At 31.0% G+C, this 12,903-nt stretch overlaps 1 protein-coding gene across 1 annotated transcript in view; it reads right to left on the bottom strand.

Moving 5' to 3' along the window:
- LOC127283872 (uncharacterized) overlaps positions 1–4,259 on the bottom strand; it is a 45,412-nt gene extending 41,153 nt beyond the window's left edge. The window contains exon 1 of the mRNA XM_051308984.1: positions 3,574–4,259. Coding sequence (XP_051164941.1) covers positions 3,574–3,730 — 157 coding nt within the window. The 5' untranslated portion in view covers positions 3,731–4,259. The remainder of the gene's footprint in view (positions 1–3,573) is intronic.
- Between the last annotated feature and the right edge of the window lie 8,644 nt (positions 4,260–12,903).

Here is a 12,903-nt window from a genome sequence, read left to right as displayed (position 1 = left end):
ATTAATTATTATTGTTTATTTTTAATTTACTAAAAAAATGAGAACTATTATCATTAATTTTTTGACAAATATGATAAATTAAAAAATTTTAATATTATTTAATATTATTTTAATATTTTAATTTTAGTTTGAATCGAAATATTAATTCTTTAAAATGTAATAATAGTAGTAATTGACAAACCAGTTCACTTAATTTTTAAATTAAAATTTTCATCGGAATAAATATCCTTAATAATAACATAATGTTTTTTGACTTTTATTATTATACACTTTATTTTTCATTGTTTTAATTTTCATTTATAAATAAATTGTCAATGCTGTTAAATTAAATTCTGATATTAAATTTGAATTGCTTTGTTTCTTAATCACCAGATGGCGCCCTTTTACTTAGACCAACTTAATAATCATAATCTTAGCGAGGATCATTCTGATTCACTTGAAGTTTGCCAATGAATCATTTTGATTCGGAACTCAGAATGATACGCAGCAAAAATGAACCCAGGTTTTTCTATGATGTCATACGAAGACAAACGGTCACATTTCTGACAGATTTGTAGAAACTACAAGGAAAAATCAAGTTTTCGAGTTTTTCTTCTTAAATGGACAATATTTTTGAAGATGAAAGTAAATAGTTAAAAATTTATTATTTAATTATGTTTTGTGATTTTATTAGAGATAAATATGTGAATATTTAGAAACATGAATAAAAATAGAGGTAACAATTAAATTTGTTTATGTTTTTCTTCCACTATTAAAAAAAACTCTATCAAATTGTTTAAACAATTTTTATTTCTCATTTAATGTTAACGACAAAATCAAATTCGCAGAAAATTATCTGCAAGCATTTTTAATAATTGATTAATAATTGAATTTCAAAAGATTTTGTTAATTTTCAGACAATAATTAGGTATAATAAGAGAAATTTTTAGTGATTTCTACTAATAAAGAATTTATTAGAAATCAAAATAATAAAAAAAAATTGAATTCCAAAAGTTTTTAATTGAAAAATGCTTTCGGATAATTGAATTTTTGAAGAATATTATAAAAATAATTAAAAATAATTGAAATTTTTGCAAATAATTAAATTTTCAGTGATCTTGAATAAAAAATTTTTGGTAATTTTATTTGCTAATTTTTTTAAAAAAATTATAAACAATTAGGTATTAAATTTCATAAAAATTTTAATTGATGTTTTATAAATTGAGGACAATTGAAACATTTTTAGAATAGATAAAAATCTTTGTATTTTTGTGTTGTATATAAATTAATATAAATTCAGGAATATTAAAAAAAAATTCTATTTAAGCTAATAAAATATTTTTCAACATTTCTATGCTTAAAGAGTTAAACCAAATATATTATTAACAGGTATATATTGAAGTAAACCAAGATTATGTTTATTTGTTTAAAAAATCAAAAAGGTGGTGTTCAATTGTTGATTTAGATAAAAAAAAAACTTAACTTTTAATCACCAAAAAATTGAATTTTAAATATCTTCAGTGTCATATCCTCTTAAATCGATATGTTTACATTGTAAATTATCAAAATAGGTTAAGTAGATAAAAAAATTCCAATTATTTTTGTAAAAATTGTTGAAACTTTTTACGGGACGCATGAATAAATTTGTTAGAATTTCAACGGGTTTGAAATTAATAAACTCAAATTTTTATGTTACCGAATTTTATAAAGTAGAATTAATTTGAATTCAATTTTCATATTTTATTTAATTTTTATAAATGAATTCATATGTAAAGGAATTTTTATTTATTCGTACTGTTATACAATAGTTTCTCTAGTTCTCTGAATTTTTATTTAATTTAAGTTCTATTTAACAGAATTTATATTCTGCAAAATTTCCATAATACAGAATTTTTAATTAAAATAAATGTTCTTTAATCTAATTTTCATTTAGCAAAATATTCATTTCACAAACTTTTGATTTAACTGAATTCACATGTAAAATAATTTCTATTTCACAAGACTTTTATTTAACCGAATTTGCAATACAGAAATTTTTTATTTAAACGAATTATTATTTAGCAGGATTTTTTTTTAATAAAATTTATATACTTAGCAGAATTTTTAAATAGCAAAATTTCTATTTCATCGAAACTTTATTTGTGGAAAGATTTGGCGCGAATTTTAAAATTAACTAATCAGAAATAATCAAGAAAATTATGATTGATTAATTTTAAAATTCCCGCCAAACCTTTTCTGTTTGGTCATTTGCAATTGCCTACAGTCAAATACAAATTCGGTGTTTTAAAATTTCAATCAAATGATAATTCGTACAAATAAAAATTCTGGCAATGAATTTTTAAATTCATTAAATTCGAGCCTATTAATTTCGACACTATGGATATTCCAACAAATTAAATGTGGGGAATATTCATGCGACCCCTTTTTACGCATAGAGGAGGTATAAAATATAATTTTTCTGTAAATTTCTTCATTTTCCTAAATTTTAGACGAAGCTGAAGTACGCAACATTTATGATAAATGATTTTTAAAGAAATCATTTTGTAAAATAAAAAAATTCTATAATTTTCTGCCTAAAAAATATTTCTTGTAGTTTATATTAATCAACAAATTATAAAAAAAATATTTTTTTTGGTAAACAATTTTATAATTTTCCGTGTTAAATAAAAATTGAATTCTAATCGTTGATCATAAACGTTGCGAACTTTAGCATCGTAAATTTCACTGACAATAATGTTTTTCCCTGACTTGTAACTTGTAACCTTGTAACTTGCAGCAATGCATTCATTTTCACAGTGATAAATTGGTAGACAATTATTTATTTTTGAATTAGATTTCTTTACTTTAACGAGTTTCATAAATGTAATTATCAAAACTTTCTTCCAAAAATAAAAACATGAAGTTCGACTAATCTGTAAACGCTTGAATAAACTGTTCAAAGTTCACCTAACTAAATGTCCGCATGAATAATAAATTATAATCGAAAGTCAAAAAAAAAAAAAAATGAAATAATAATTTAACAATCTTAAAATAATATATAAAAAAAATGTTTTGTTAACAAAAATATTTTCAATTATTCCTCAATTTCTTCATGTTCGTAAAAATGTCTTGTAAATTCGCGATCTGAAACCTCTTTGACTATAACAAATGAAGGCTAATATTTTCAATTATTTAAAATACAAATAACAAAAAGTATTTAACGACAGTTAACAATTTCAACTACTTTCGTTAATCTCATGCCTAATAAACATAAATTTTACGTATCAATAACGAAAATAAATGCATAAATCCAAATTGTTTGTTTATTCTAAAAAATATATTATTTTAATATATGAAAAACATGATTTATGTTGTCTAAAAATTTAATTTTAAAACACGTCGTTAACTCTGATAGAATAATCTTACCCCTATAAAAATATAACTCTTATTTCAATAGCTATTTAGGTTGACACTAGAGAAAGAAAATTGGTAAACAAATAAGGATTAAATTAAAGAAAATTTTCAATGCCTTGACGAGTGTAAAAAATGACGTTTTCAATAATTTGCTATCAAAATATAAACAGTAATAAAAAACGAAAGTAAAGGATAAATTACCTTTTTTTAGAACCTGCAACCATGTAGCCACAATTTTTTTATGATGTTGCCTTCTTTCAAGGCACCAAGCAGAAAGACTCTGAATTGAATCCTGCGAGTCTTTCAATGCAAGAAGTTTTCGCTCGAAGAACTCAGAGTCAAACTCGTTATTAGTCATTGTATTATTTTTTTTATATTATACTTTAACTATTGACTAATGTATTTCATAATACATTTTAACGTGATCCGTTTTAAGGGAACACGAGATAAAGTATTTCAGTATCATTCAAAAACATTGTGTCGCGGAAAAATAACCTTACCAAAACACTTATCACTTATAATATCATTGATATCTCCAAATTCTTCAATGTCATCATGATTTAATATTCATTTTTTTACAGAAATTATTTTCTGTATTTCTTTACATAAAACTATTGACACTTTTCGAAAAACTAACGAAAGTTTTTTTTTATTAAAAATCTACACGACGAAAAATCACTTGACAAATTTTTGCGAACATTTCAAAATAAAAGATTAACTGAAGAATTCACATATGAAATGAAACTAATAAATTTTCAACTCAATAACTGCCAGCGCTTTTGAAGATTTTAAGTAACTTAATGATAGTTTATCTTTTTTATAGACTAATAAACGCAAAAACAAGATTCCGCCATATTTCGATATTTGTAACAATCATTAATATAAAAATAGATAGACATAATATGTTTTCCTCGGTAGAGTATAAGGGTACGATAGCAATTCTATAAAGATATTATAAAATAATAGAGTGCGCAAGAGACACAGAGGGTGTTTTCGGGAGTTGCTGTGAGTATTCTGTTAATGTGTTGTGATTGGCTGATCCATCAGCATGTTTATTCTGATTGGGTAATTTTGTACTGTGAGTATATCTGCAACTCCCGAAAACACACAGAATAGAATTGCAAACTTGAAGTAAGAAATAGAAAAGGACACAAGTATATCTCATGTATCACGTTCATCAACACAGTTGCGAATCTATGGTTACGGCCACAGCTCAGTTATCTAAGGGTACGGTCACACGACTTTTGGAAAAACCATTCTTGTCTTTCTCTCTCCTATTACAGACGCATAAGTTTGTCTCACTCTGCATTTTCCGTCTTTGGGAAATGTAAGAAAATGCAGAGTGAGACAATCTTATGCCTCTGTCTTAGGAGAGAGAAAGACATGAATGGTTTTTCCAAAAGTCGTGTGACCGTACCTTAAGTAGGATCGTCATGGTAACGTATCAGGGTGAGAGAAATAAACAATGTTCTTATTTCGCTCACTCTTATACGTTACCATGACGACCCAACGTAGATAGCTGTGCTGTGACGAAAAAAAAAGACGCTGCATACTTCCCGAATATACACTTTATCAAAAGTGCGCTAAATATCCCAATTCGGAAACGGCCCTATAGTTGGTTTTAATTATGGAGCGGTCACACCTCGCCTGCAGGAGCAGTTGCCAATGGCAACCGTGTAAGAGTAAGAGAGAGGAAAATCTTCTATCTCTCTTACTCTTACACGGTTGCCATGGGCAACTGCTCCTGCAGCCGAGGTGTGACCGCTCCATTAGGCTGTGTCAGTTCATCGAGATATTTCGAGTTCAAGATGTGACGTCAGAGGCCTGGAGGGACAACAAACAGACGACGCAATGTTATTCTTATGGGAAAGAAAATTTCTTTCCACTTTCATCAATTTTATTCATACTTTAAACATGGAAAACGCTTGTTGACATATAATAAAATTAAAATGTGTGTTGATAATTAATTTTGTTATATATTTGATTCAATTGCATTTACAGATTCTCTGAATTCGTGATAAAATATAAATTTTGAGGTTATGGGTCGTTGTTTACTAATCACATTTTACATTTTAACAATATTAATAAACAATATCCAGTATGTATGTTATTAAAAAAGATATAAAATATATATATTAAGTGGGAATTACCACAGCAATAAAAGATTTCAAGTTAGTAAACAAACACCCCTAACCTCAAAATTTATATTTTATCATGAATTCAGAGAATCTATAAATGCAATTGAATCAAATATATAACAAAATTAATTATCAACACACATTTTAATTTTATTATATGTTTACACTATGAATAAAATTTATGAAAGTTTCGTTTGTTTGTTGTCCCTCCAGGCCTCTGACGTCACACCTAGAATCGACTCTGACGTCACAAGTGACAGAGCCTAATTGTCCTCACACGCCATGTCATACTTCCCGTTAACTACCGCACCCTGCTGTAATAAAAATTTAATTACTTTACAGCAGAGATGGGTACGTAGAAAACCTCGAGTATAATACAAGGTATTTTACGTGTAATATGCACGTATTATACATGAGTTTTCTACATCTGTATTATACATAAAGGCACATTCAGACCTCTCGGCTGCCTGCCTGCTGCAGTTGCCATGGTAACATAATGGGAGTGAGTGAAACAGACGAAAAATTTAAATTTTCTGCTTCACTCACTCTTATCATGTTACCATGGTAACTACAGCAGGCAGGCAGCCGAGAGGTCTGAATGCGCCTTAACGCTAATTTTGAGAAATCTGCTTGTTTTGAATTTACAATTTTCAAAAGTTATAATATTATATAAGATTATAAGATAATATTATTTAACTCAATTGAAACTTCTCAATTGACCAATATTTAAGGCGCTTGTACACCTCAGAAATTCTAAGTATACTCGGAATTTGTCAAAAGTTATACTAATTTTGATTGGCCTTGCTCATGGAGAATTTCCAAAAGATAGGGAAATTTCGAAATTCTCTATGAGCAAAGCCAATCAAAGTTAGTGAAACCTCTGACAAATTCCGAGGATACTAAGAATTTGTGAGGTGTACAAGCGCCTTTAGTTTAGAATAAAAATAAGATTTTTTGGTTATGTTGTCATTTTTAGGGTTCCGTACTCGGTTCGGAACCCTATTAATATCGGTTTTTTTGAAATCGTGTACCCCCCCCCCCCCCCTAGCGGCCACATAAATTTATCTGGAGGGCTGAAAATTAGTACACATATGTATTTTCGCGTGTAGATTACAGGAAAATTATAGCGAACTTGATTGGAATTGATTAACATAGCGTTGTCAAGGAAAAACCATGAATTTTTACGAAAAATGCCTAAAAATGACTATGTACCCCTTCCCCCCCTAGCGGTTACATCTTTTGACATAAAGAGCTCAAATTTGGTACACTTACGTATTTTTACGTGAAAATTACAGGAAAATTATAGCGAACTTGATTCGGATTAATTTACATAGCGTTGTCAAGGAAAAATCAAAAATTTCGAAAAAAATGATTTATTCTCCCTAGCGCACACAATATTCAATCCAGACTGTTCATACTTGCTGTAAAACTCAATTTTTGCGTGAAAAATACAGGGAAAAAATGTAAGCGCGATTGGAGTTGATGATCAATTTTTATCAAATTTTTGAAGAAAAATGATAAATTTCAGAAAAAAATGTATTTTTCCGCAAAAAACGAAAAAAGTTTTTCTACAGTGATTCAAATTTATATATTTTGACGTATTTTTACGTGTAGATTACAAAAAAAATATAGCGAGGATGATTGGAGTTGATTTTTCTGGAATTAATAAACAAATTTTATTTTTTAGATAACTTTCGATTTTTCCTTGACAAGCAGCTACTAGCCTTATATCAATATCTTAAGTTTTATCTCTTTTTGACTTAGAAAGATAAAATTTAATATTCAATATATTTTTAAAATGTAAATACAATAAAAATATTGCGAGTTGAAATAAAATTATGTTTCTTATATTTTTTTAGTAAAATAATTTTTAAAAAATAAAATCGGACAAGTGCGAGTTACACTCGCACTGAAATCGGGGGTTCCGTACTCGAAGCGAACTTATTTGGTATAAAAACAAATGTTTAAAAAATATGTGTTGTATGACAACTAATATAAGTGATACGAAGAGGAACAATTTTCTTGAATTTTACAAAATTGTTCCTTTTTGTATCACTTATATTAGTTGTCATACAACACATATTTTTTAAACATTTGTTTTTATACCAAATAAGTTCGCTTCGAGTACGGAACCCTCGATTTCAGTGCGAGTGTAACTCGCACTTGTCCGATTTTTAATTTAAAATACATGAAGAGGATTTTATTTTTTAAAATTAAAAGTATATTTTTATGAATATTTAAGATTAATAAAGATGTCAATATCATTTGTTTACACTGAAATGTAATCTTTTACATATATTTTCAATTAAAAAATAACAAATTCATTTTATTCAAAAACATTAAACGGACTTGCCCGGATGAAATCATACTTGAAATGAAAAGCACTGACGAAATAGACGGCAACAGAATACAACGGAATTGTCATATTTGTGAATGACCCTTCAAGAAATCCACTTTCCACAAGTGGCCCGGAGTCTGTCCAACAAGTGGCACGAACTAACGAACTTGCAACAAGTTGGACGGACTTCGTGCCACTTGTGGTACGAAACACCGCCACTTGCGTCCGAGACGCTCGTGAGCCGTACAGGCTTCCGTACTAAAAATACCACTTCGGAAACAGCCCTATACAAATGCAAGATAGAGGGGGGCAACTCTGATCCCTAGGTGCGCGTTATTCCAAAATATTATTATATTAAAATAATGCATTTGGCGTGAGTTCGGTATTCGCATTGTGACGTTCGTTTTCTCTAGTGTGTTTAGTTACAGTTATTTGTTATAAAATTTGTTTTATTTGAGTGCAATTATAAAAAATTTTGTTCTGAACTTCGTAACCTCAAAACGGCGTCTAGACGCTAAGGGCCCGCGTGCCTAAGCGGGATCCCATTTCCGTAGAACCATGTCCTCTGATAGCAGAGAAGTAACTAATACTTCTCTACCAAGTGATTCTTCAGCAATTACGCAACTTCCTCTTGATGTTTTTCAAAGTGCAGACATTCTTTTAAAACTTCAGTCGGGTGTCTTTAATAAGAAAAGAAAAATGTCTGACCAAAGTGAAAATCCCAAAACACTAACGAATCCTGAAAATGACAAAATGATCGTAGATGATACAAGCACCTCTGATTATTGTGACAAAAATCAAACTCGGAATGCTTCTAGTGAAAAAATCATTAACCGTCAACAACCTCCAAACGGATTTCGCTACGACGAGTCCTTGAAGGGAGAGTGTAAAATTATGATCGAAAGTTCCTTGCCTAATACTCCAGCTAAAGATTTCAATCGTTTAACGTACGCAAAAATCCTCAATTCTAAATACAAAAATTGCATCGTTGATGTTAAGAGTTCTGGTTTTGGTAAACTAGCAGTCTTCACTAAGTCGGCTTGTGCAGCCAACATAATTCTAGATGACAAATCTCTGGAAAGTAAAGGTTTAAAAGCCTTCATTCCTTCTTATTTCGTCACATCCCAAGGTGTTATCAGAAATATTCCGCTTGATATTTCTGAAAAAGAAATAAAAGAAAATCTTGAAATTCTGGGCTATCATCACAATAATTCCGCTGTTATCAATGTTCGCCGTCTTTCAAGAAAGACGATTAATAATGAAACCAAAAAGGCTGAATATGTGCCTTCAAATACTGTCTTATTGACATTTAATAATAAATCTCTTCCCTCGAAAGTTTCAATATTCAACGCTTCTCTTAATGTTGAAAAATACACTCCACCAGTCAAAGCGTGCTGGAAATGCCTCAGGTACGGTCATATCAGTAAATATTGTAAATCTGAAAAAAAATGTAGAAAGTGTGGGGAATCTGCTCATGAAGAAAATGTTACTTGTCCTTTGGATGACAAAGATCCTGTATGTGTGCATTGCAGTGGACCTCACTTGCCACATTCATCTGATTGCCCTAAATTCAATTTCCAGAAGGATTTTCGAGCGTATGCCGTGAATCATTCCTTGACATTTGTAGAAGCTAAGGCTGTTCTTCGCCCCAAAAAATCAAAAAAAACATTGCAGAATTGCTCTTCTGCGCCTTTAGTTGACTTTAATTTTAGCAATTTTCCCGAATTGGGAGAATGTTCGTCCACTCTTGCTCCCACAGTTTCTCCATCGCAAACTTCCTATTCGGAAAGAATTACTAGCTTTCCGATTAAAAGTTCTCATCCTGCCTTGACAAAACAAACCTTTTCTAATACGAAACAGAATCTTCCAAGTCATAAAAACACGAAAAACAATACAAAATTTTCTCATCTTTACGCTACAAGACTTCCTAGTTCTCTCCCGAATGGATTCGCTCTTCATCCTCATGAAGGAAGAAAGAATTCAACAAATATCTTGTTCTCTGGCAGTCAACTCCAATCACTCAATGACAATTCATTGCAATCCGTCTCCTTGAGTCCCTCTTCCAAAAACTTATCTTCAGAAAATCTCACTGCGGCTAAAATAATAAATAATTTGATGACCAATCTCTCTAAACTTTTGAATTTCTCTACTGATTTCTCACCCAATACAGAGGAATTTATCTTACTAAAAAATATTTCTGCTGAATTTACATCCCTCCTCAACTCATTCTCTAAACCCAATAATGGACAATCTGAATAACTTGCGAATAATGCAATGGAATTGCTGCGGCATCACAAACAAAAAAAGCGACATTTTATCTGTTTCTAAAGATTACGATATCCTACTTCTCTGCGAGACTTTTCTAAAGCCAAATAAACTATTTTCATTAAACCCGAATTTTAACCTGGTTAGAGCAGATAGACTGAACTTTAATAAGGGCGGTCTAGCAATTGCAATTAAAAAAAACATTAATTTTACTAGAATTTCAACTATTCTCAATATTGAGAACAATTTAGAAACGTTATCTATTTCAATTGATACATCTGTAGGAAAATTATTGATTATAAATGTTTACAGAGTTCCCTCTGATGGTAAAAAGGTTTCAGAAAATACATGGAATCGCTTTTTCCAATCCGCTTTTGCTGAAAACCCATATCGCATTTTCATAGGAGGAGATTTTAACTCCCATAATTACTTGTGGGGTGGCTCTCGGTCTTGTCAGAATGGTGAGGCCTTATATTCTTCTCTAGAAAACACGGATCTTATTTGTTTAAATAATGGCAAAACCACATTTGTGAGTAGACCAAATGACTCTCAATCAATTCTGGATCTTACTTTTGTTAGTTCCCAACTCTTTATTTGTTCTTCGCAGGATGTCTGGGATGACTCCATGGGTAGTGATCACTATCCAGTGATCACTAAATTAGATGTTCAAATTCCCATATCAAAATTTTATTCCCACAAATATAACTTGAAAAAAACTGACTGGCATCTGTTTTCTACTAATTTAAAAAATTCTTTAAATTCTAGAGCAGAGGATATATCCCCTTCCACAGATCCCATTACGAGTTATAATACATTTGTTCAATGTGTTGATCATGCAGTTTTGTCCGCTTCACCAAAGGCATCTCAATCGAATCTAATTGGAAGCAACAAAGGAAAGTCTAAATCCAAACAGTTTATTCCGGCTCCCTGGTGGAATGAGGACTGTGACAAGGCAATTCAGGATAGACGCGAGGCCTCCATTATGTTTAGGAAAACTTCCAATTATGTAAATTATCTCGAATATAAAAAATGTGAAGCAAAAGCTAAAAGAACTTTAAACGAGTCAAGAAGAAAATCGTTCCGTAACTTCTGTAACTCGCTTAATAAGAACACATCTATTTCTAAAGTCTGGAGAGTAATAAGATCCTTCAAAAATAGATTCTCGCAACCTGTTACTGCTTCTTGCTCAGCAGATACTGAAACAATCAAGAAATTACAAGAATTAACAATTGAGATGTGCCCACCTACGACTTTCCATGACTCTTTCCCTGAAAATTTTAATTCAAATAACTTTCTAGAAGCTCCTTTCAACATTTCGGAATTTAACATGGCTATCTCATCTCTGAAACTAAAATCGTCTCCAGGATTGGATAAAATAAATAACAAGATTATCCTTGAACTCCCTACGGAATCCAGATTAGTTTTGTTGGATATTTTCAACAATATCCTCTCTTCAGGCACTTTCCCCTCTTCCTGGAACAATTTCTTAATTTTCTTTATTCCAAAATCTGCTCCAGGCAAATTTCGGCCAATCGCGCTTGCCTCTTGTATGCTTAAATTGATGGAAAAATTAATATTTAATAGACTTAGTTGGTTCTTGGAACATCATTTACATTTATCACCCTCTCAGTTTGGTTTTCGCAAAAGTAAGTCTTGCGCGGACAACCTAGCCATTATTTCAACCGAAATTTTTACAGGCTTCACACAGGGTGAGGTCACTGCGGGCCTTTTTCTTGATCTCAAGGGAGCCTTCCCCAGTGTTGTCCCACAGATATTAACGAAAGACCTGAAAGATTTAGGAATACCGAAACATATAGCAAAATTTATTTACAATGCTGTTGCGTGTAAAAATATGTATTTTAACATTAACGGGGAACTAACAGATCCTAGAATTAGCACAGTGGGACTCCCCCAAGGATGTATTTTGAGCCCGATTCTATACTCCATTTATACTCGTAAACTTTACAGCCTTCTTCCACCTGAATGTACCTTGGTTGAGTTTGCGGATGACATTGCCATTTTGGCAAGATCGAGGGATCCCCTTCATTGTATAAGAGTCCTTCAGAACTGCTTGAATATTTTCTCGAGATTTCTTTTTGATAGAGGTTTGGAAATATGCCCAGACAAAACGAAATTAATCCTTTTCAACAGACTTAAAATCAACTTAGAAGATCCTAACTACTGTCTTTCAATAGGCGATGCTCACATATTTCCCTCCATTGAAGTTAAATTTTTGGGAATTATTCTCGACTATAAACTCACCTTTGATAGCCACTTTAAGTTCCTTATTGAAAAGCTCTCAAAATTACTGAACATCATAAAGGTCCTGCGAGGAATTTGGTGGGGAGCTCATCCTTTTATTCTGCTTACAATTTATAGAGCGCTAATACGAAGCTGCATGGAATACGGTTCTCACATTTTCAATTTTAAAAATCACACATTATTTAGTAAACTCGAACAGATTAGAAACCAAGCCATCAGATTAGCACTTGGCTATAGAATGTCCACACCTATTAACGTCATGTTGGCGGAAGCTTGTGATCCTCCACTTAAATTCAGGTTTGATTTTCTAGCCAAAAAATACATTATCAAAATTTTGTCGAATTCTAATCATCCATTAATTAGTAAAATCCAAAATCTATTAGAAATTACTTCTCAAAGAAACACTTTTGGAATCCTAAACACCTTCACCCTCCTAATAGCATATCGTAGAGCCAAAGAATTCAGCCATCTCATTAATAAATCCTTTCGTTATTCGTACTATGATTTCCCATATAGCGACCATATTTT

This window comes from Leptopilina boulardi, unplaced genomic scaffold, assembly GCF_019393585.1.
Source record: "Leptopilina boulardi isolate dan_hultmark-lab unplaced genomic scaffold, ZJU_Lbou_2.1 LbouV2_314, whole genome shotgun sequence".
Lineage (NCBI taxonomy): Eukaryota > Metazoa > Arthropoda > Insecta > Hymenoptera > Figitidae > Leptopilina > Leptopilina boulardi.
This window is presented reverse-complemented; position numbering and strand designations above follow the sequence as displayed.